Raw genomic sequence first — 25,644 nt, forward strand, 5'->3', positions numbered from 1 at the left:
TGTACAAAACTAATTAACATCTCTTGTGAATGCTGCAGCCTAGGTTCATCTGTTTCCCAATGCAACAAAGACTGAATGTATGACCATCAATGATGACGAAAGCCATTTACCAATTTGTTCCAACAATGGACACACAACTCAAGGAAGTCAGTGACTTCAAATACCTTGAGTCCTATGTTACTGACAGTAAGTAAGACTTCCTTACACATATGAAACAACTTTAGGAGTACTTGTAACAAGCTTAAAATATTTCAACAAGGTTTGCCTTCTTCAAGGCATTTCAAGACCATTTTTCTCTGCGGAGCCAAAACCTGGATTATGAAGAATGAGCTTTAAGATCATTTTGATGCTACAAACAAAGCTTCTCATGAGGACTCAAAACATCTCATGGCATGAGCACAAAACCAATGAAAAGATTTATGGATACATTCCACCCATCTATGCTATTATTGCTCAATATGGGATAAGCTTTGTCAGTCACTGCTTTCAAGCTGAACAATAGGCCAGATCATGTTATATTTTGAAGATATCCACAACTACATTGATGTTATTGGTAGACATACACAACATGTAACTGAGAATCTACCAAAGCTAATGGGAGACAGAGATTCTTGGTACAGAACTGCAACATATCTCAGTTGTGGTTGCATGAAGAAGGAATTCCTTGCTGTCATTCAAGCGGGAAAGTAATGCTAATAATTTAAAAATACCTAGTAGCTTCACCATTTAAAATTTCATGAGTAGAGATATTGTGGTGTAAAAATTATAATTATCATAAAAATTATTCTTTAATACACCCAGCACTGATAATACTAAATACATTACATAAGACATGGAAGATGAAATTTTTTTTACTCCAAAGAATTCTAATTCTATAAATCTGTAATCATCATTACAACAGTAACCAGTGCCACACGTACCCGAATTCTATCTTGATTTCGTCGATCCTTATTTTCAGCTAACTTTCTGTCTGATGACTCTTTTTCTAATTGAGTCTCCAGTTGCTATAGAAACAAAATTTAAAAAACAAACATCATCTTGAAACAGCAAAATAATTAAAAAACAACAAACAAACAGAAAAATCAATATTTTCATAGATATACCAGTCACTAAAAAAATTTAAATATCCTTATTTTCTTTGTCACTTATTAGAAATTCAAAGTAAATACTGGAAACGAAAAAAAGCAGAGATTGGTAGTAGGTGGAGGGAGTGAATTAATTTCAAATGAAAGAAATGAAAGATAATTAATTTAAATAGTTCATCCATTAATTAGGTTTTAACCAGACACATTAATTAGCACCAAAGTAGAATTAACAGGTAAATTTCTGCTACCAGAACAGTTAATAGTTGTAAACATTATCAAGAAGAGAAGAGCCAAAAAGAAAAAATATAATCAATATGTAAGCTTTACCTTGATCTTCTCCAAGTTGCGACGATCTTTGTTCTCAAATTGTTTTTTAGAAGATGTAATATCATCCAACTTGTTCTCAAGAGACTACAAAAATATGGAAGAAGGCATAATATTTATAGATCTTGAAAATTATCAGAATATTGAAGTGTATTTTCATAATTTTCACCTAAAAACTTTTAAAATGGAATACATTTTCATTAAAGATCATAATAATGTTTTACCAAACAAGGCTCTCACATATCCTAATATTACTCAATGGCTCTGATATTCAAAGTTTGTATAAATGCTACTGAAGCTTCTGTTTCTAAAAATGTTCATCTGTAAGTGCATGTAGGATGGTTAAAAAGCTCACTTGGTGACCGTCTTTCTCCTCTTCCTTTAACACCCATTTTACATACTGGCATGGGTTGAATGGTTTAACCAGAGCTGGCAAGCAGGAAAGCTGCACCAGGTCTCTGTCTGATTTGGCTTGGTTTCTACAGCTGGAGACCCTTCCTAATGCCAACCACTTTACAGTGTGTGATGGATGCTTTTAACATGGCACAAATGCTTTTATGTGGTGCTGGCATGAGTGTGTTTTATGTGGAACTGGTAGAGAGCTCTTGCAGGCTGTTCCTCTCATCAAGGGGAGTGGCCTTAACACTTCTGCTGTGGAGGATAGGACTTCTTGAGTACAGCATGGTGCCAGATATTTCAGACCATTATCGTTTCTATAAGGTTCAATGCTCTGAAGTCGTCCTTCAGTACTTTGCCCCATGTGTTCCATCCACTTTGAGTGATCAGCATTCCTATATGAAGCTGTTGACATCCATCTGTGTCACATGACCGCACAGTTTTGAATTCATTCCCACTGTGCAGTAACAGATCTAGGCTTTTTCAAAGTTCTCCTGCATTTAGAAACCAGCTGAAATTCAAACCATAGTGCTCAAATTTTCCTAGTCTAGAATCATAGCCTAATATATTTCCATCAAAGGAAAAGAGTTACCATAAAATATATTAATGCCTACGCAAACATGGTTTGACCAATCAGCACTGGCTGACTTATGTCTGAGGTCACAACTGCATAAGAAATGCAGAAGTCTGCTTGCCAATTGGATTCTAGAACCTTCTGGTTGGCAGTTATTTCAAAGGCAAGCAAAATCAACTTTGGTTTATTTTACCTCATTTTTCTCTCCTATTCACAGACCTTAACTAGTAGTGTCAATCAATGAATATTCATTTTATACATTGATTCATAGTGCTCTGTAATTCTTTCACAATATTAATTTGTTGAATGTACGTCTGTAAATTTAGACAAATCTTAAGTATGGTTATTTTCAAAACACATCCTACATGACATTGAGAATAGCTAAAGAAGAACATAGGACCACAAGCTACACTAACATGTGTTTAATCATTCAACCATGAAATGAAAATAAAACTTATTTAATTCTCAACATCTTGTTGCAAATATTCTAAGTCAAAAGTTCAGTCTCGTAATAATTCTGTTACAGTACAGAAATAGACGAGATTACAGCTTTCTCTCTCACATTAAAGAGTTCCTTACTTCCTTCAAAATGAATGTAAATAAGGTTAGTACAATTCTTGTGATATTGCAGGTTTCAGGACTGGCTGATTGATGAAGTTCTTTCTTGTATGATGTTGCACATGAAGTTAAGAGTTAAGACAACTAGGTTGACTATTAAGCTAAGCTCCAATGATAGTATCAGGTTTTGAATACAGAATATTTCAATCAACAAATTAGTTATTTAATCATCAGCTGTTCCATTAACAAATAGCAGAGGCTGAGTGGGTAGGGTAGTGGACTATAGGCTTAATAAACTTGATTTCAAATCCACCACAGATGTTTTAGTAATACATTTTTTAATCTATATCACTTCACTTGCCCTGGCTGTTTGATTATGATTTACCTTAACAGATTCTTGTAAACGCTTCTCTTTATTCTCAGCAAGTTTCCTACCAATTTTTTCCTGTTCTAGATCATGGTCATATGCCTGTAAAAGAATGATACACCTGTATAAACACACACACTAACATACATCTATATGCACATAAACACATGCACTCACAAAAATATAGTTTTTTTTTTATATATACTTAAAATATATATAAATAGTCAAACATTAATTGAAGGCTCAATATAGTAAATATTTAGTGAATAACTTCATGCTTATTTTTACAAGGAAATGGTTAAGACTGACTTTAATGTTTCGCCAGTTATTGACTTATATATAAATTTTACGTGCAATATATGGATTCATGGAATCTAGTGGTAATCACAGAAAAGCTCCTCTAGTGGACCTGGCTACATACCACATAGCAATCCAATGGAGAAGTGTAATGTGGAGTCAATGTAGCCAAAATCTAGTAGATCCAATCGATGAAATTATTTTATGAGGAGTATATAGAACATAAAAAGTCAGAAGGTATGAGAAATGAATATATTTCACCAGTTGATATCCGTAGGATGATGGCCATCTGGCAGTCTTCATCATGTAATAATAATTCTTATTTTAGTGCATAAGTTTAAACAGAAGTTAAAATAACCACCTTGATGGATAGAAAATATCCAATGAATTACTGGTTTGTTACTTACTATTTTGTTGTGAATAGTAATATTCCTAAAGTAATAAGGTTTAATTATAAAACTTTGTTTATAAATATTCAAACTAAAATCCAGAAAATAGTGAAGTAGCATTAATATATTTTATTAACTGCAAAAATTCAACATGTTCCCTTACAGCTGTTTCGATATTGCCCAAATGAATTAAATTCCAGTAATTAAAACATTTTTTGGGGCAAAATCTTGTCAGAGGAGTAAAAAAAGTAAGAAAGACATATCGTTAGGTTATTAACATGTTATTCTTCTAAAACACAACAGAGATGTATAATAAATTATTTTACATGTCTGCACTAATATGCATGTTATACATTGCATAGTGCTATTGCACATTTACAAATTGATGCAGATATAGAAGGCTAGCTCTTCAGATCAACAGAACATTCTGGTTACATCAATTTTTCAATGAGTCTAACAGTTCCACCAATCTACCACTTTGGATTGCTACTTTTCAATTGAACCCCAAAAGACTGTAAGGTGAAGTTATCTCAGTGGAATTTGTACTCAGAATCAGAACAAATGCTGTGAAACATTCTATCCAACACTAACCACTGTGCCAATTAGCTCAGTGCCAACACCAAGATCAAACTCACTGAGCTTGCTCTAGAGATGAATAACTTGTAGTGAGGCTTTGGCCAGCCCCTTGAAAGAACAGAATACCCACATAAATGTTTGCTGGTCAATCAGCACTGGTTGGCATGTTTAAAGGAAGGTTATGTAAGCTTCCCACCAACTTGCAATTTAAAGGTACTGGAAGGTTTTGCTCTGGGTTAAATAAATTGATTATTTGAACTCTGTGCCAGATTCAACTTGAATTTCAGACAGAGCAATGTCACTTTGTTCCAAGACATGTGCTCTAACCTCTTTCTCCTTATATAATCCTCAAAGGAGATGTGTTCAACAAAATTTAATTTACTCTGGTGTTTGATGTCGGCATATATCTATCTATCTATCTATCCACTTACCTGCTCTATTTTCTCTTATTTCTATAATAATGTAAGGTACTTGCAACATAAATTTAATGAGATCATTCTCTATATCTTCCATGTTATAAATCTTCCTATATTACCTATAGACATACAGATATATTCTTCAACATGATATAAATACACTTTTGTAAAGATATACGATATAAACAGCTAAATATCATAAATACATATTTATTTGTTTATATGGTCATTCTTGCCTGTAAATGCAGCCTCATACCTAATTGCTTATTGCCGATGATATAATAATGACTCACAAATTGTTAGCATTGGTACAGTCTTTATATAGTTTGAACACCATCTTGCGCAATTAAATGACAATCTTAACTAGTAAAATTGATCTCATGACCATAGTTCGGTAACATTATTATCCCTGTATTTAAATTCAAACCCTCACCAAAAACAATGAAATTGGCATGAAAGATATCGAAGCTTTATCAACAAAACCCATGGCATGATACCCTCTTTCTTGTTCACCTCTTGGAACAATTTTTTTTTATCTTACCTTTATCTTATCAGTAAAACGTTGTTCTTTGTTTTCCAGTGTTTTTTTGCTACTTTCTACACTTTCTAACTGATTTTCCAAATTCTGAAAGAGAAGAAATATTTGGAATTGTCAGGTACTACAACAGTAATCAGCACCACTACTACCAACATCATCATTATCAAATGAAAGAAAATATATTCGAGTAGGAAGTAGCAAGTATCACCACCATTGCTCCCACCACCCATGTTCCTCTTCCTGTAAGTTAGAGGATTTGAACAAAGCTCAGCTCCTACCTGAACTAATTTTACATTTCATTCTTTTGTAACCAGTGAACTAATTTTGTTTAACTGACTACATTCTCACCCTAGTAGAGAAAAGCCTAAAACTGAGTCAAGAAACCTCAAAATCAAAAAAGCTGTTTCGAAACAAAATGTATGCATATTTGTCTTTGGCCAGTTTACATCAGCAGAAGATGGAAACACTGCTGAGAAATCTAAAACAAAAATAGTTCTTTCAAAATGAAATCCCTTCCATTAGGTTAGACACTTCCTTACTTAGAGATAGGTGAAGGTTTGTGACAGGAAGGCCATTCAGCAGTAGAATATCTGCCTCAACAAATTTTATTTGACCCATGCAAAAATGGAAAAGTGGACATTAAAATGATGATGATGATGATATCAGTTGCATAGTGCCTGAGCTCTGAACTGAAAGCCTTGCATTTAGTAAGCTAAGATCAGCATGTAAATTTATTTTCTTAAATTTACATAGAAAAGGGAAGAGCAAACCTACAATTAACAATAGAGGTGGTTGTTGTATACTATTAAAAAAAAAATGAATAAAAATGTCCTATTTATTAAGTCACTCCTGTATCTTATAGAGGAAAGAAAGAGACAACAGTCAATTTTGTCAACACAACACAATATACAGGTATGGTTTAGAAGTTTGCTTCACAAACATGTGGTTTCAGGTTCAGTCTCATTCTATGGCACCTTGGACAAGTGTCTTCTACAGTTCCAAGCCGATCAAAGCTTTATGAGCAGATTTGATACAGAGAAACTCTGTGGAAGCTTCTTATATATCATTGTATGTATGTGTGCGCATGTTCCCCACTCCCAATCACTTGACAACCAGTGTTGATTTGTTTACACCCAACACCTACAAAAACATTTGCATTTTGGCAAAACGAAACTAAGAGAAAGATACTACACATCAAATAAGTAGAGGGGTTGATTTGTTTAACTAAACCTTTTAAGATGGTGCTCCAGCATGGCCACAGTTCAACAACTGAAACAGTAAATAAATAAAAGAATTTCTATATCTATCAACTCCAATAGAATGACAGGAACAGCTGGTCCCAGTAGAACAGAATATGTTACCTGTAACAATGCACTACTGAATGAGTATCTAGGTCAGATCCCATATGTAAACCCAAAATAACTTAGGCAGCTTTACAGAAATACCTGGAACATAGGAACATCACAGTACATCTAACCTGATGTTGTGGATGACTATTTTTTTAAGCATGTGTGTGTATATATATGTGCATGCACTATCACAAGTGTGAGAAGTATTATTAATAAGATATAGTTGTGGCCCTTCCATGAGGTTATTGACAATTCCTGGATATGGAAATGTATTGATAGGCTTCTCAATCCTTTAAAAAAAAAAACCCAAAAAACACACACCACAGTTCTAAAGGAGACTGAGAAACCATCCTCCAGATGATAGGTATATAAATACATAGAAACAGCAGTCTCAATTATATCAGAATCAGTAGGTTTTATGAATAGAGGTAGCAGGATTCATACAAAACTGGATAGACTCTACAAGATAACATTACCAGGCATGAAGGAAGAACGAAGCGTACAGAACTCTAACAAATACACAAATAACAAACCATTTTAACTTCCCACACAAATAACAAAAAATACAATAAAGTAGCAACATTGGCACTATGAAACAAGTCTGGTGATGCAATGAAATTTCAAACAGTAACAATAGCAGCACAAACTTCAACAGTAAAACTTGGAGGAAATGTTACATTGGCAAAGATGATGATGATAATGATGGTGGTGAAGGTGGTAGTGGTGATGATAGGGTGGTAGCATTGTTGATAATGATGGTGGTGTGTTGGTAACAGTGGTGATGGAGGAGGTAGTAATGGTAGAGGTGAGCATTAGAAATTAACAAACACTGAATAAAATAGCTACTGTGAAACAGCAACGACATTATCTAACAACATCCTTTGGAATAACTATAATGAGAGGCAAATACATTTGGGACCGTTCAACAGAGGATTCAATACCTTTGTATCTTAGTGTTCTGATTTCAAATCATGGTATCAGCTTCAACAATGATTATCATTTCTTTTCATGATTAACAAAATAAATACCAATAAATACAGATATTAATTAATCATGTGGCCCAGTGATTAGGGTGTTGAGCTTATAAAACTAAAGTTGCAGGGTTCTATTCTTGAATCAGGCGGTGCACTGAATCCTTAAACAAGGTACTTCTTTTCATGTGGCTTCAATCAACCCAGCTGAAAATGATCACTAGTCTTGTACTGGTGCAGCCCTCTCTCCTTCATTAGCTGTCACATCCTCAGTGTGCCATGAGTAAGAGGTCCAAAAAGGCATTTATGACTGCTCACAAATACATAGCTACCAAAAACAATTAGTAAAAGCATGCTGCCTGATTCAAGAATAGAACCCTGCAACTTTAGTTTTATAAGCTCAACACTCTAATCACTAGGCCACATGATTAATTAATTAATCTCTGTATTTATTGGTATTTATTTTGTTAATCATGAAAAGAAATGATAATCATTGTTGAAGCTGATACCACGATTTGAACTCAGAACACTAAGATATTAAGGTATTGAATCCTCTGTTGAACGGTCCCAAATGTATTTGCCTCTCATTATAGTTATTCCAAAGGATGTTTTTAAATAATGTCTTTGCTGTTTCACAGTAGCTATTTTATTCAGTGTTTCCTACTCACTTGCAAATGAAAGTTATAGTATAATAATGCCATGTATAGCATTTAAATATGCTTGTATCTCCAAATCAAGTTTGTATTGAGATAGAAAAATTTTTTTTATTATTAATGAGGGTAGCAAAAGGTGTTTGGAAGGGGGCAGAGTTTATGAAATTTATGTAAAAGAATTTCTAAGATGCAGTGAAATTAACTTAGATGAACTGAAATCCTGTTGCCACTATATAATTTTCAAACTAAAAGGTTTTGGTTAAAACATCAAAGTGCTAGCAAATAGTTATACTACTACTTCACAATTATAGGTGCATGTATGGCTGTGTGGTTAAGAAGCTTGCTTTCCAGCCGTAGCCCTAGGCCAACTAATGCCTTGCGTGAGAGAATCTGGTAGATGGTCAGTGTGTGAAAGCCTGTCATGTGTGTGTGTGTGTTCCCCACCCACTGCTTGAGAAATGGTGTTGGTTTGTTTATATCCCTGTAACCAAACAGCTTGGCAGAAGATGCTGATAGAATAAGTATCAGACTATATAAAAAAAATAAGTACTGGAGCTAATTTGTTCAACTAAACTCTTCAAGGCAGTGCCCTAGCCTGGCCCATGACTGAATAAGTAAAAAATAACTGAGTGTTGATATAAAGACATAAAATCTACACTTTCACATAATTATTCACATAATTATAGGAAATTTGATTTAAATTTTGAAACCCTTTGATAATAGTAATGTCTACAATATTCATAATACTTACTTTTATTTTATCAATGAGCTGCTGTTCTTTACTTTCCACCATTTTCCGACCAGCATTGGCATGATCCAACTCAGTTCCTAAAGTCTGCAATAGGAAATAAAATATTTTCTGGTTTATTAAAAACTAATATAAAATTGTAAGTTTGTTAGTTAATTGTATTACCATTTCTCACTCTATTCTAATTTTTCTGCTAACAGTAAAATCCAATATCAAACATCAGTGAAGATAAACATTTACTTTACATTTCCTTGGTCTATGATAGTCAAGACTACATTCAGAAAAGAGCAATTCTTATAATTTACAATGAATGTGTCCCACCCACATTTCACAAGAAAATTTCTCACACACATTACCACAACAAACCAAATTATGTCTCTACATCTCTTCCTCACATTTCTGTTTCATACACTATGCTTACCTCCCACTCCCCAATCTTGTCCTCTTGGCCCTGTGCCACTGTATCATTGCTCTCCACTAGCCCCCGACTTGTGTGTCCCACCTACATGCCCTGTCTTGCTGTATTATCACTATCTGCTAGCCCCTGACCTGTGTTTCACCCACATGTAACAAGAAAACTTTTGACTCATCCTACTCTAACAAACCAATCTACATCATATCTCTTCTCGTCCTCACATTTCCTCAGTCTCACTTCAGTAATATTATTACTATAGGAGGAGATGATGAGGCTGATGTCAACATTAAAATCAGGTATGCAGCAGCAGTGTTCAGAGAAATGAACAAAATCTGGGTCAGCACCTCAATCAGCAACAGTATTGGCAGATGCCCATGAAATTATTAACCATCTTACTAACAATGACTCTGAGCACCTTTTCAAATTCCACCTGTCTAACACCCGTGGACATGTTTACAAAGTCAGAAAACAGCACAACTCCTATGAATTTCGGAAACACTTTTTCACACTAAGAGTTGTTGAAGTATGGAACAAACTGCCGGCATCAGTTGTTAGTTGTCGGAGAACTGCATCCTTCAAAACTTCCATGCTTCCTGAGATTCGCCAACACTACACCTGATTTTCTCCCCGCCATACACACGCAAGCATGTATCTGATTCATACACTGTTCACTTTCAAGACATTTGTACAATACTGCATATGCTTTATGCGCAATTTTGAGAAGTTGTAGTACACCTGAGCACTGTATACAATAATTTCATTATTATTATTATTATTATTATTATTATTATTATTATTATTATCATCATCATTATCATCTAAGCCACATGCTGATTGGTCAAATTACAGTTTGTAAGATTCAACCTGGTGGAGCCCATCGGAGGGTATTTAAAGGATAAATCTGACCATTTCGCTACAGTTGTCAATTGTGGAACACAACTGTTACTACATAAACTTGATGATTGCATAATGCATGAAAGTACTAGGTTATTTCAATACTGTAAAATTGTAAAAATTGCAAATAATAAAACATGAAAATCAAACTAAGTTGGAATTTCATTGATTCATATATATATATATATATACACACACACATTCATGTATATTACGAATGTGTATATACACATGCACATACACACACCCACACATATATATACACATATACATACATATATACACACATATACATACACACATTATATATATATATAGATATATGTAAGTATATATGTACTTGTGTGTGTGTATCTACCATCATATCAACATCCACTTTTCCATACTTGCATGGGTTTTATTGAAGCAGATTTTCTACAGCGGGCCCTTTCTGTTGCCAACCCTCATGTGTTTCCATGAAAATATTTCCTCATGACCAAGAATGCACTCACAGAATACTGGAAATGAATGACACTGGTTGTATGACAGTGACAATCATTTACAGATGCCATACAATTGGATTCTGTCAGTTTCTCTCTACCAAATTCACCCACAAGGTTTTGGTCAGTCCAGGGCTTTAACAAGACATTTACCCAAGTTGACACACTGTGTGTGTGTGTGTATGTGCATGCAATTTTTGTGTGTTTTGTCTTGATATTGTGAATGTTATTCACTTCTAATATTCTGTGAAAACATTTGATCATGGAGAAATATCACCTTGCTCAGAAACAGGTACAGATTGGTGACAGAAAGGGTATTAATAAACTCTGTGGTTCATGTAAGCATGGAAAAGTGGCAGTTAAACAAGGATATCCATTAGGTAAATTAATGAATTATATAGCTGTTTGAAACAAACCTTTAAATAATCATGCTTTTAAGCTACACTATGCTGCTCTCATACAATTCTTTACAGTATGTCAGAGAGTACAGTATGTGTGTCAGCTAGGTGGAGACATAGTGTCATTGGAAGGAAGGCACTATGAACTGTACCTCATTATCTAGCCAGCCAAATGTGTGCCATAGGACTGCTTGATCAGAGTCAAGCTACACTTTACTAATACATATTAGGTAGTGTATATATGATACAAGCACATTTTATATAGGTTTGAGAGGTCATAGATTTCCAGTTTCTCAGTAAAAGCTTGCTTACCTTTAGTTCTTCTAGAAGTCGTTGTTCCTTGCTCTCCAGTAACTTATTGTCCACATTTTCTTGGTCTAACTGATTCTCTAGTTCCTGTGAAACAGAAATAACATTTAATCCCACATAAACAACATCAAAAAGATATTGGGGGCGTAGTCTGCGTGGATAACATTTACTCTATCTCTATATAATAATTGTTCCTAATTTTGGTACAAGGCCAGGGATTTTGAGGGGATGGGGTAAGTTGATTACATCAACCTCAGTATTTAAGTGGTGCTTTATCAATACTGAAAGGATGACAGGCAAAGAATAACTTGGTGGAATCTGAACCCAGAACATAAAGAGCCAGAAGAAATGCCCCTAAGCATTTTATCCAAACCAGTAACAACTCAGCCAGCTCATTTCTTTATATCTCTTCATAATAATAGCTGATATATATGTTAGTTGGTTGATTGTTTTCCAGTCATGCCTTACATCATTATAAAGAGACGGGGAAAGCGTAAAAAGAGATACGGAGAGAGTTAACATAAGAGGTGGATGATTAGTGCACAGACTAGATTTGGTGTGCGCAAAAGAAAGGGAGAGGGAGTGTAACTTCTGTTTGGAACCCCACCACCTTTCTGAAAGATATACAAATTTTTATAATGAAACTTTGCAAAGATCGGTTTTTGATGGAGTAAATTGCAATTATGTTGATAAAATTTAGAAAAATATTAACATACTTATTGCAAGCATATATTTATACAAACAGAAAATTTGTTTCATTTAATTTAATTTTATGGCAATAAATATTTTTCTTTTAAAACTTAGTATTCATTTCATTATTTTGTATAAGCAATAAGAAATTTGATAAAAGTTAAATTATAATTATTGTATGTATGCCATATTTCCAGATACTAGCCACTGTGACAAAAATATACTTCCAAATTTACCCGTTAAATGATGGTTAACACTCTAGTATGCCACATAAACACTACATTTGATGACATAAAAGATGCATGGGCATATTAAACACACCCCAATTTCAGTAATACATAATGCAGGAAAGTTAACTTTTCAGTGCATTAAAGTCAAAGGAGACCCAACTTTGCATACTAGAACTGAGGTGATTTGAGACATCGGTTTTTTTCGGGGGGAGGGGGGGATCTTATATCCCATCGGGTGCAATAACCTGCAGCTTGTACATTGAGGTGCAGGCATAACTGCAGAGTTAGAGTTGAGTTCATTTTGTTACCATGAAGTCTCAAGTTCTATTTGACAGTGTGGCACCTTGGGCAAATGTCTTCTGTTGGAACCTCAAGCTGACCAATGCCTTGTAAGTGGACTTTGTAGAAGCCAGCAATGGAAACTCATCATATGTGTGTGTATATTTATATCTTAGCATACCCATGTCATCAAAAATACTGACTGTTTTGTTAATGATAGAAAATAGCACATCAAAACAATGGGAGAAACCCTTGATAAATGTCAGTGATTGAATAAATATATGCATATACACAAAGGTGAAGTATTTGAACAATTAAATACGGTTGTAATGTCTCAGTTGAAAATATTATCACCCATGTAATATTTTATGAAACATCTGCTTTTCTATACTTGCATGGATCAGACAAATTTTGTGTAATTAGATGCCATTCTTGTTGCCAACCCTCACCTGTTTCCAAGTAAGGCCATATTTCACCATGCCCAAATGTGATTACATTGAGGACTGGAAATGAAGAACACCTCTTGCATGATGGAGACACTTGCTTACAACTACTGCCAAATGTCAAGGCAAGGAGACAGTAAAACAAGTGCGTGCACACACACACACGAGTTGATTGTTGGTGTAACCATTATGTTCTGGTGGTCTCATAAGCTAGCTTTTCTTCATCTCCATTGATTTATGAATATACAATTGTATAGTATAATGCCAAGCATACATATTAATGCAAACATGTAAGCATATCTTTCACATTGAAATTAATACTACATGAAGAATTTTACAAAATGATCATAATCCTAAGGATGTCAAGTGGTTAAATATATATTCACTTCTCAAACCTCCTGATTTTTATGGTTTATATACATATATATATATATATATATATATATATATATATATATATATATATATATATATATCGACAACCCCACACAAACACGAACACACACACACCCAAATAACCACCTGTTGACCTTCTACCTACACTGTCTACAGCGTCCACTAACCAGTCCTGCTACTAATTTCTTCCACTACGTCATACACACACACACAAACACACTAACAGATAAACCACCAAACCATGCACACACACACACACACATACATACGCACACACACGTTCTGTTATCACACACACACTCGCAGACTTTCGCAAACGCACAGATTCATCTCCCTTTTTCACTCTCCTATCTTAGAAAGAACTTTTCCCCCACCACCTCCTCTTCCGGCCTTTTCATCATGTAACCTCGTGGGCATCGGTACCATTTTCCTCTTTCTCCGTTCTTCCATTCTCCGAACTTTCCATCTTTCCGACGAAGGGCTACACCCGAAACGTCATACACTCTCTCTTTCCTTTCCTGAGCGTCCAATAATACTATCCATATCACGTCCTCACTTTGTTGTTTTTTTGTTATTGTTTTTTTGAACTATATGACGTACGCTCACACGGACCCTGGCCTTTCAACTGGATTTGATGTACCCAACTGCCAGATTACCTTGGATTACTGTTCCCATTGGATCTGCCTTTCCTGAACCTTGATTGAACATCAGCAAAATTTGTCCGTGACTCTTACACTTTTTTCCACTTTTTTCGACTTGTTTCACCTTTATCTGTTCTCCTTCTACCTTTCTCGTCCTTCCCTTGTCTCGCCACTAATAACACCCACACCGACATTCACATCCTCTCACCATGCCTGACCTTCACTCCTTCACCCAACATCTTCAGTCCCTTCTTCGCCGTTTTCTTTCTTTTTTCCCCCCACAATGCTTGCAACCCACAAAAAACCTCTCTTACTTGCTCTTCAAAAAGACCCGCCAGACTAGCCATCTCAACTTTCTCAGCCGCTGTCTCCACCATCACGTCATACCCCGTGGCTTCCTCTTGAAATTCCACGCTCCCCCCTATTCCTCCCCCTTCATCGAGCCCACCCTTGCCCGCACCTCCCGCCTCATCATCCGTTCCACCCGTTCCCTCCTCCACTCCATTGACCACCAACTCTCCCAAGCTTACCTCCTCCTCTCCTCCCTCTGCAATCAACCCTTCACCCAACCTATCCTCTGCTTCCTCCTCAATCTCAATCACCAACTCCACAATTTCCTCACACACACAAAAAATAAAAAACTCCACAACCTCCTCAACCCCCACCCTTCCGCACCCCTGACACCCTCCCCTTCAGCTCCCCCTCCCGATTCCATGCCCCCCTCCACTGCCCATTCCACACACTCACACTCCTCCCACCCGGACATCCTAACCCCCACGCCATCACCTCCCCACACCTCCAACAACCCCACCCCACCTCTTCTCCCGACCCTACTCACCCTACCACCCCGCTTCCTCACACGGTTGTGACTATACCACCCAATCTCCCCCTGTCCGCCGCTGAGCGCTCGCTCCTTGGTAGGGGCCTCCGCTTCACGCCTCTCACGCCCCACTGTGACGAATTCGGGACTCGCACTGATGTCAGCCAGTTCCTGCGCCGCATCAAACTGTGCGCGTTCTTCCATACGTCAACACAGCGTCCCGACAATCGGGACTACTTCTTGGACCTGGGACGCCGCCCATCCAACTGGACGCCGCCTCCAGGCCAATTCAGTAGCCTAGACTTGTTCGTGGATGACTGTAAGGCGTTGGTCGAGCGTTTCGACTTTAAAAAAAGACCCCTCCGGGCCAATCGCACCCGGGCCGAATCGGTCGCCTTCCGCAACCTCCGCCGCCGTGACGACATCGTCATCAAGCCGGCGGACAAAGGTGGAGCAGTGGTGGTGTGGCGCGCGGACCTTTACAGGAGGGAAGCGCTCAGCCAGCTTCACAATCCCCTCTTCTACCGCCTCCTCCCCTCCGACCCCACCACCTCCTACCAACGGCTTGTGTCCTCCACAATCCATGACCTCATCTCCTCCTCTGCTCTCCCCGCTACCGCCACCAACCTCATCGTCCGCACACCTCGCACCTCCTCCATCTACTTCCTTCCCAAGATCCACAAACCTAACAACCCTGGCCGCCCCATTGTCTCTGCTTGCAATTGCCCCACCGAACTCATTTCAAAATACCTCGACCATATCGTATCCCCGTTAGTTGCTGCCCTCCCATCCCACATACACGACACCAACCACGCCCTTCGCCTCTTCAATTCCTTTTCCTTCCCTCCCGGCCCCTCACACCTCCTCTTCACCCTGGACATCAAATCCCTATACACGGTGATTCCACACAACGATGGTCTCTCAGCCCTCCAATACTTCCTTGACCGCCGCCCTGACCCCACACCTAGCACCCCTACCCTGCTTCGTCTGGCAGAACTCGTCCTCACCCTCAACTGCTTCACGTTCGCCGGAGATACCTACCAACAGGAATCTGGGGTCGCGATGGGGACGAGAATGGGGCCCAATTACGCCAACCTCTTTGTTGGTTACATTGAGGCCCAAGTATTCTCCCAATTCTCCGGTCCGACCCCGGAACTATACGGTCGCTACATAGATGACTGTATAGGAGCCACCTCCCTCTCCCGCGAACAGCTCTGCCTTTTCATCTCCTTCCTCTCTAACTTCCACCCCGCTCTTGACTTTACTTCCACCATCTCTGTCAACTTCCTCGACATCTCTCTTTCCATCAACACCCCCTCCAACTCTCTCACTACCTCCGCCTTCTTCAAACCCACTGACTCCCACCTCTACCTCAACTTCTCCTCCTCCCATCCATTCCACACCAAACGAGCCATCCCCTACTCCCAGTTCCTCCGCCTCCGACGTTTGTGCAGCCTGGACCAGGATTTCGAGACCCAGTCCCAGTATCTTGCTCGTCTGTTCATGCATCGAGGATACCCCTCCCACCTTGTCCAATCCGCCCTCGCCCGCGCTCGTCGAATCAACCGCACCACCGCCCTCTCTCCTCCCCCACACCAATCCCCTAACCGTACCCCCTTCCCACTCCGTTTCCACCCTGCCACCCTACCCCTTCGTCGGAGGATCCTACGGGCCTTCCGTCGCCTCCAGCTCGATCCCACTACCCACCCCATTTTCCCCAACCCACCCCTATCCGCTTTCAAACGCGCCCGCAACCTACGCGATCTACTGGTCCGCAGTACCTTCTCCTCTTCCTCCCCACCCCCACCCGGCTCCTTCCCGTGCTCCAGATCCCGCTGTCACACCTGCCCCTTCATCACCAACACTACCTCTGTCACCGGATCGAACCTACAAACACTTCACATTCCACACAGTTTCACCTGCACCTCCTCCAACCTTATTTACTGCAACAAATGCACCCTATGCAACCAACTCTACGTGGGGCAGACGGACCGCCGGCTGGCCGACCGTTTCACCGAACACCTAAGGGACGTTCGGCTAGGTTCGGACTGCCCTGTCGGCCGTCACTTCCAACTGCCCAACCACTCTCCCTCTAACATCTCCGTTTTTGGCCTCGCCCTGCACCATGGGTCCACTCCCTCGCCACTCCACTTGGAGCAACGCTACATTTTCAACCTTAATTCTTCTTTCCCCTTCGGACTCAACGCAGCCTTCTCTTCCTTATGACTCTCCCTTTACGTCCCTGCAACACTTTACATAATTTTTTTTTTTACCCCCCCCCCCCCTCGTCCCCCTGACATTATATCCATTACTCTCTTGTTATTACACTTACTTTTTTCCACTTTTTATCTCACCACTACCTACACGCACACATACCCACACACCTTACATATATACCGCCCACATACATGACAAACATACATACGCGCCCTCACACACACATAGCCGAACGCACATATATACACACACACACCCATATATACGCGCACGCCTACATACACAGCCGCATACACATGCACACACATACACACAGGAGTGCACACACAAAATAACACACATACCTGGCACACATACGCACGCACACACATACACACCCCTCACATACATAAAACCACACACACACACACACATATACACACATGCACACATACACACATGCACACACACCTCTCACATACACAATACTCACTCATATACATAACACATACGCACGCACGAAAACATACACAATATACACATACACGCACGCACAAAGAATATACACACACGCGCACACGGAAACACATACAGACACACATAAACACACACACACCCGTACCTAACACTCACAATCCCACACACACACCCACATACACACACACTTCTCACCAACACTACACACTCACACAGACACGCATACAATCATACACACATGGGCATAAACAATACACGCATATACAATAGCAAATGCACGCACACACACGTACACAGCAACTCACATACACACAACATACACATACACACAAACACGCACAGAAAACATACACACACACGCACATACAAAATACACACACACACGTACACGTACCTAACACCGACAACCCCACACAAACACGAACACACACACACCCAAATAACCACCTGTTGACCTACCTACACTGTCTACAGCGTCCACTAACCAGTCCTGCTATTAATTTCTTCCACTACGTCATACACACACACACACACACACACACAAACACACTAACAGATAAACCACCAAACCATGCACACACACACACACACACACATACATACGCACACACACGTTCTGTTATCACACACACACTCGCAGACTTTCGCAAACGCACAGATTCATCTCCCTTTTTCACTCTCCTATCTTAGAAAGAACTTTTCCCCCACCACCTCCTCTTCCGGCCTTTTCATCATGTAACCTCGTGGGCATCGGTACCATTTTCCTCTTTCTCCGTTCTTCCATTCTCCGAACTTTCCATCTTTCCGACGAAGGGCTACGCCCGAAACATCATACACTCTCTCTTTCCTTTCCTGAGCGTCCAATAATACTATCCATATCACGTCCTCACTTTGTTGTTTTTTTGTTATTGTTTTTTTTATCGACGACTGTATCGGTGCCACCTCTCTCTCCCGCGAACATCTTGACTCGTTCCTCTCTTTCGTTCAATCTTTCCATCCTGCCCTCCACTTCTCCTGTACTGTCTCTGACACCTCTGTCCCCTTTCTCGACATTTCGGTCAGCATCCTCCACTCCGCCCTTAGCACCTCCATCCACTACAAACACACAGACTCACACTCCTATCTCAACTTCTCCTCCTCCCACCCTAGACACACAAAACTTTCCATCCCCTATTCCCAATTCCTCCGTCTACGCAGACTTTGTAGCGACAGCCATGACTTTGAGACTCAGTCTCAACTCATGGCTCACCACTTTAGCCTGCGTGGATATCCACCCACCACCATCCACACCGCCCTTGCCAGAGCACGTTCTGTGGACCGTGCATCTGCTCTCTCCCCCCGAACCCGCCCTGCCGTTTCCCGCCTCCCTTTTCCCCTCACCTACCATCCCACCACCCTACCCCTCCAACGCTCCATTCTCCGAGCTTTTCGGCGCCTCCAGTCCGACCCCTCCACCTCCCACATCTTCCCTAATCGACCCCTCCCCTCCTTCAAACGAGCCCACAACCTACGGGACCTCTTGGTCCACAGCTTCTTCCCCAACCCAACCTCCCAACCTGGCTCTTTCCCCTGCTCCCGTCCACGCTGCCGCACTTGCCCTTACCTCTCCAACACCACCCTCCTCACCAGCACCCATCACCGACCCTATCGCATCACCGACTCCTTCACCTGCACGTCTACCAACATCATATATTGCCTCTCCTGCTCTCTCTGCCAATCCCTGTACATCGGACAAACGGGGCGGCGCCTGGCCGACCGATTCGCGGAACACCTCCGAGATATCAACGTCGGCAATGACACCCCGGTGTCACGCCACTTCCGTTCTGCCGGCCACTCCTTGCCTCAACACCTGTCTGTGTTTGGATTGTCCATGCACAGGGGCCATCCGGACTCCCGTTTGCGCCGTGAACAGGGATTAATCTTCTATCTTCGCTCCTTTGCGCCACATGGGCTCAACTCCCCTCCACTCTTCATCTAACCCCCTCCTCCTGTCTCTCTCCCCCACCCTCCCTCCTACCACCCATCTCTCCCCTCCCCCACCTCCTGCTCCGACTCCTACTTCTTTGTACCTCTCTTCATACTTCTCTCCACTCCCACTTCTCTTCACCCCTACTCTTTCTCTCCTCTCTCTTACTCTCTCTCACTCTCTTCTCTCGTACTCCCCCCTCCCCCCCTCTCCCGTACTCCCCCCTCTCTCACTCTTACTCTCCTACTCTCTACACTCTTACTCTCTCACCCTTACTCTCTCACTCTCTTCCCCTCTCTCTCACTCTCTTTCTCTTCCTTTCTTCTTCCCCCCCATACCCCTCTTCCCTCTCTCACTCTCTTTCTCTTCCTCTCTTTCTCCCCCCATACCCACCTTCCCCTCTTTCTCCCCCCATACCCACCTTCCCCCTCTCTCAATCCCCCTTCCCTCTCTTATACCCACCCTCTCTCCTCTCTTCCTCTCCCCTCCCATACCCATCTTCCCCCTCTCTTACATCCACCTTCCCCTTCTCCCTCCTCGTCAACACCCCCTCATAAGCTCATCCCACCACACCCCAACACACTCCTACTCTACCTTCCCACTCCACCCCATCCAATTCCTTACACCCACCACCCACCCCTACCCACATACCCCACCCTACCCACATACCCCTACCTCTACCCCACACTCCACCCATGCCTTCCCCACCTCCCAACACCCTCACATCACACCACACCAATACCCTTGCATCACACCACGCACACCACACCAATACCCTCGCATCACACCACGCACACACTACAACTGACCAACTACTTTCTTCCTTTCTCCCTTCCCCCATTTTCACACTACATACGTCAAGATCACCAGCAGTCTACCTCCCACACACAGCCCCTCGTTCCCGATCACCGTTTGTTATCTCCCCCTTTCTTAGCTCTCCTGAAATAAGAATTTCTAACTTCCGGTCAGTCATTGTTATGATCGGCCATTATTATGATTGACCGTTGACTGAACACTATTCAATTTTTTTTCTCCGTGTTTTTCTCCTTGTCTCCGTATTCTTTCTGTTGAAGAGCGTAGCTCGAAACGTCAAAGACTTTCCGTATTCCCGAGCGTCATACTAATATATACTTTTGTTATTTACACCACCTGTCCTCGTCTGTTGTTATTTTTTGTATATTCTCCCACATATAATACACGCTCACGTGGTCGCACCAGCTAATCCTGTCTCCTCTCATCACACACTACCAACTTTTGGATTCTACCTTCTTTCCTTCTGGATCTGGACTGTTTGATTCTGAACTTTATACCCTCCGGCTGCACCTCTCCTACCCACGGATTTACACTGGACCCATCTTCTGATTGGAAATCGCTTCAATATACCACGACGTCTAAAAAACTTTTGAACTTTTCCACTTTTGTAAACCTCCTTTATCATCCTTTTTTACCTTACTTTCCTTCACCTACCGTCTCTTCGTACTCTGGATGTTCCTAATCTGTCTTCTCTAATCTGCACCTATTACTTTGTATTCTTCTCCCTCCCTTTCTTTTCTCCTCTCCCTGTCACCCCATTTCTCCCTATTGTCCCATCTTCCTTTTTGCTTTGTTTTTTTCTCCCATCTCGCATATATTTTCTTCTCACAACCCCTTTTTCGTTTTTTCTCCTCATGCCTTTATTTTTTTCCCCCACACCTGTTAAAAAAGTTTTTTTTCCAGTTTTTTTCCCCCCTTTTTTTCTTTTTTTCCTTTTTTCCACGTCCAATTTTCTCATCACGCTTGTTTTTTTCCACCACACCTTTTGTAATTCTCCTTCCCACGTCTAATTTTCTTTTCTCTCTCGTTCCATCATGCCTGACTACAAATCTTTCCAACTCACTCTCCACAACCGCCTAAAACTATACCTCCGCACACTTCCCTCTCTATACTTTCAACCTACTATACGACTCTCCTTACTCATATTCAAGAAGACTCGTTTCTCTAGTCATATTACGTTTCTCAGTCGCTGCTTACATCACCGCCTCATCCCTAAGGGTTTCCGCCTCCATTTCCACCCCACTCTCCACTCCTCTACCACCATTCTACCCATACTCCGCACCACATCCTACCGCCTTATGCGGGCCACCATTCGCTCCAATCTCTCTAAAATCCACACTATCGACCGCCTTCTTCCTCCAGCCTTTTCCATATTTTTCTCCTCTCTGTCACCCTCCCATGCTCACAATACATTGCGCTTTATCATTCAACTTAATCATCTCTTTCATGCATTTCTTACCGACACTAAGCTCCGCAAACTTCACTCACTCCTCCATTCCTCTACACCCGATGCCACTACCCCAACCCCTCCACCACCCTTCTACCTCCCTGATGTGCATTCCCCACCCACACCCAACCACCCTGCCTCTCCCACACACACTCCACCCCCTCCCTCCCAGCCGTCCACCATCCCGACCGCCCCTCCTAACCCTACTTCATCCCCTCCTACTTCTATTCCACCCACCCCTTCTCCACTTCAGCCTGTCGTTACCATTCCCCCAGATCTTCCTCTCTCTGAGGCGGAGCGCTCCGTCCTCAATAGGGGTCTGCGCTTCATCCCACTCACTCCATCCTGCAAGGAATTTCAAACCCGTGCTGATGTCCACAGCTTTGTGCGCCGCGTTAGGTTGGGTGCGCTTTTCCATAACACACCACCCGCACCCAACGAGGACTGCTTCACTGACCTGGGCCGACGACCATCCCAGTGGACGCCTGCTCCGGGCCAGTTCCAGGCAGTTGATCTTTTCGCGGGCGCCTGCCAACGCGCTGTGGGCCGGTTTAACTTTTCCAGGCGTCCATCTCGACTCAACATCTCCCCAGCCGAACTCTCGGCCCTTCGATCCCTCCGACGCCGCACGGACATCATCATAAAACCGGCTGATAAGGGTGGAGCCGTGGTAGTATGGCGCGCGGACCTCTACGAGGCCGAAGCTCTCCGTCAACTTCGAGATACCTCATTCTACCGCCCTCTGCCCTCCGACCCCACGCCCAGCTACCAACAGACTGTGTCCTCCACTATCCATGACCTCATCCTCTCCTCCCATCTCCCCGCCACCGCCTCCAACCTTATTGTTCGCACCCCACGCACCCCCACCATTTACTTCCTCCCCAAGATCCATAAACCGAACAACCCTGGCCGCCCCATCGTCTCCGCCTGCAACTGCCCCACCGAGCTTATCTCAAAATACCTAGACCGGGTCCTCGCCCCCCTAGTGGCTTCTCTCCCTTCCCACATTCATGACACTAACCACGCGCTTCGTCTATTCAACACTTTCTCTTTCCCTCCCGGCCCTTCTAAGCTTCTCTTCACTCTAGACATCCAGAGCCTCTATACAGTGATCCCCCACGACGAGGGGCTGTGTGCCCTGAAGTTTTTTCTAGACCAACGCCCCAACCCACAACCCGACACCTCCACACTCATTCGTCTGGCCGAACTTGTCCTATCTCTCAACTGCTTCTCGTTCGCGGGAGATATCTACCAGCAAACCTCGGGAGTGGCCATGGGGACGAGAATGGACCCCAACTACGCGAACCTCTTCGTTGGTTATGTTGAGGCCCAAATATTCTCCAGTTTCACTGGTCCCACTCCCGAACTATACGGTCGGTATATCGACGACTGTATCGGAGCCACCTCTCTCTCCCGCGAACATCTTGACTCGTTCCTCTCTTTCGTTCAATCTTTCCATCCTGCCCTCCACTTCTCCTGTACTGTCTCTGACACCTCTGTCCCCTTTCTCGACATTTCGGTCAGCATCCTCCACTCCGCCCTTAGCACCTCCATCCACTACAAACACACAGACTCACACTCCTATCTCAACTTCTCCTCCTCCCACCCTAGACACACAAAACTTTCCATCCCCTATTCCCAATTCCTCCGTCTACGCAGACTTTGTAGCGACAGCCATGACTTTGAGACTCAGTCTCAACTCATGGCTCACCACTTTAGCCTGCGTGGATATCCACCCACCACCATCCACACCGCCCTTGCCAGAGCACGTTCTGTGGACCGTGCATCTGCTCTCTCCCCCCGAACCCGCCCTGCCGTTTCCCGCCTCCCTTTTCCCCTCACCTACCATCCCACCACCCTACCCCTCCAACGCTCCATTCTCCGAGCTTTTCGGCGCCTCCAGTCCGACCCCTCCACCTCCCACATCTTCCCTAATCGACCCCTCCCCTCCTTCAAACGAGCCCACAACCTACGGGACCTCTTGGTCCACAGCTTCTTCCCCAACCCAACCTCCCAACCTGGCTCTTTCCCCTGCTCCCGTCCACGCTGCCGCACTTGCCCTTACCTCTCCAACACCACCCTCCTCACCAGCACCCATCACCGACCCTATCGCATCACCGACTCCTTCACCTGCACGTCTACCAACATCATATATTGCCTCTCCTGCTCTCTCTGCCAATCCCTGTACATCGGACAAACGGGGCGGCGCCTGGCCGACCGATTCGCGGAACACCTCCGAGATATCAACGTCGGCAATGACACCCCGGTGTCACGCCACTTCCGTTCTGCCGGCCACTCCTTGCCTCAACACCTGTCTGTGTTTGGATTGTCCATGCACAGGGGCCATCCGGACTCCCGTTTGCGCCGTGAACAGGGATTAATCTTCTATCTTCGCTCCTTTGCGCCACATGGGCTCAACTCCCCTCCACTCTTCATCTAACCCCCTCCTCCTGTCTCTCTCCCCCACCCTCCCTCCTACCACCCATCTCTCCCCTCCCCCACCTCCTGCTCCGACTCCTACTTCTTTGTACCTCTCTTCATACTTCTCTCCACTCCCACTTCTCTTCACCCCTACTCTTTCTCTCCTCTCTCTTACTCTCTCTCACTCTCTTCTCTCGTACTCCCCCCTCCCCCCCTCTCCCGTACTCCCCCCTCTCTCACTCTTACTCTCCTACTCTCTACACTCTTACTCTCTTACTCTCTCACCCTTACTCTCTCACTCTCTTCCCCTCTCTCTCACTCTCTTTCTCTTCCTTTCTTCTTCCCCCCCATACCCCTCTTCCCTCTCTCACTCTCTTTCTCTTCCTCTCTTTCTCCCCCCATACCCACCTTCCCCTCTTTCTCCCCCCATACCCACCTTCCCCCTCTCTCAATCCCCCTTCCCTCTCTCCTCTCTTCCTCTCCCCTCCCATACCCATCTTCCCCCTCTCTTACATCCACCTTCCCCTTCTCCCTCCTCGTCAACACCCCCTCATAAGCTCATCCCACCACACCCCAACACACTCCTACTCTACCTTCCCACTCCACCCCATCCAATTCCTTACACCCACCACCCACCCCTACCCACATACCCCACCCTACCCACATACCCCTACCTCTACCCCACACTCCACCCATGCCTTCCCCACCTCCCAACACCCTCACATCACACCACACCAATACCCTTGCATCACACCACGCACACCACACCAATACCCTCGCATCACACCACGCACACACTACAACTGACCAACTACTTTCTTCCTTTCTCCCTTCCCCCATTTTCACACTACATACGTCAAGATCACCAGCAGTCTACCTCCCACACACAGCCCCTCGTTCCCGATCACCGTTTGTTATCTCCCCCTTTCTTAGCTCTCCTGAAATAAGAATTTCTAACTTCCGGTCAGTCATTGTTATGATCGGCCATTATTATGATTGACCGTTGACTGAACACTATTCAATTTTTTTTCTCCGTGTTTTTCTCCTTGTCTCCGTATTCTTTCTGTTGAAGAGCGTAGCTCGAAACGT

General features: G+C 42.7%; 1 protein-coding gene across 22 annotated transcripts in view; it reads right to left on the minus strand.

Moving 5' to 3' along the window:
• LOC106874645 (citron Rho-interacting kinase) overlaps positions 1–25,644 on the minus strand; it is a 351,869-nt gene that overhangs the window by 99,033 nt on the left and 227,192 nt on the right. For all 22 annotated transcript variants that reach the window (XM_089347064.1, XM_089347057.1, XM_089347060.1 and 19 more), the window contains 6 exons: positions 11,740–11,823; positions 9,245–9,328; positions 5,524–5,607; positions 3,323–3,406; positions 1,413–1,496; positions 921–1,004 (listed from right to left, as the gene is read on the minus strand). In XM_089347064.1, coding sequence (XP_089203190.1) covers positions 921–1,004; positions 1,413–1,496; positions 3,323–3,406; positions 5,524–5,607; positions 9,245–9,328; positions 11,740–11,823 — 504 coding nt within the window. The remainder of the gene's footprint in view (positions 1–920; positions 1,005–1,412; positions 1,497–3,322; positions 3,407–5,523; positions 5,608–9,244; positions 9,329–11,739; positions 11,824–25,644) is intronic.

The sequence above is a fragment of the Octopus bimaculoides genome, chromosome 2 (assembly GCF_046866305.1).
Source record: "Octopus bimaculoides isolate indiv1 chromosome 2, ASM4686630v1, whole genome shotgun sequence".
NCBI classification, from domain to species: Eukaryota; Metazoa; Mollusca; class Cephalopoda; order Octopoda; family Octopodidae; genus Octopus; species Octopus bimaculoides.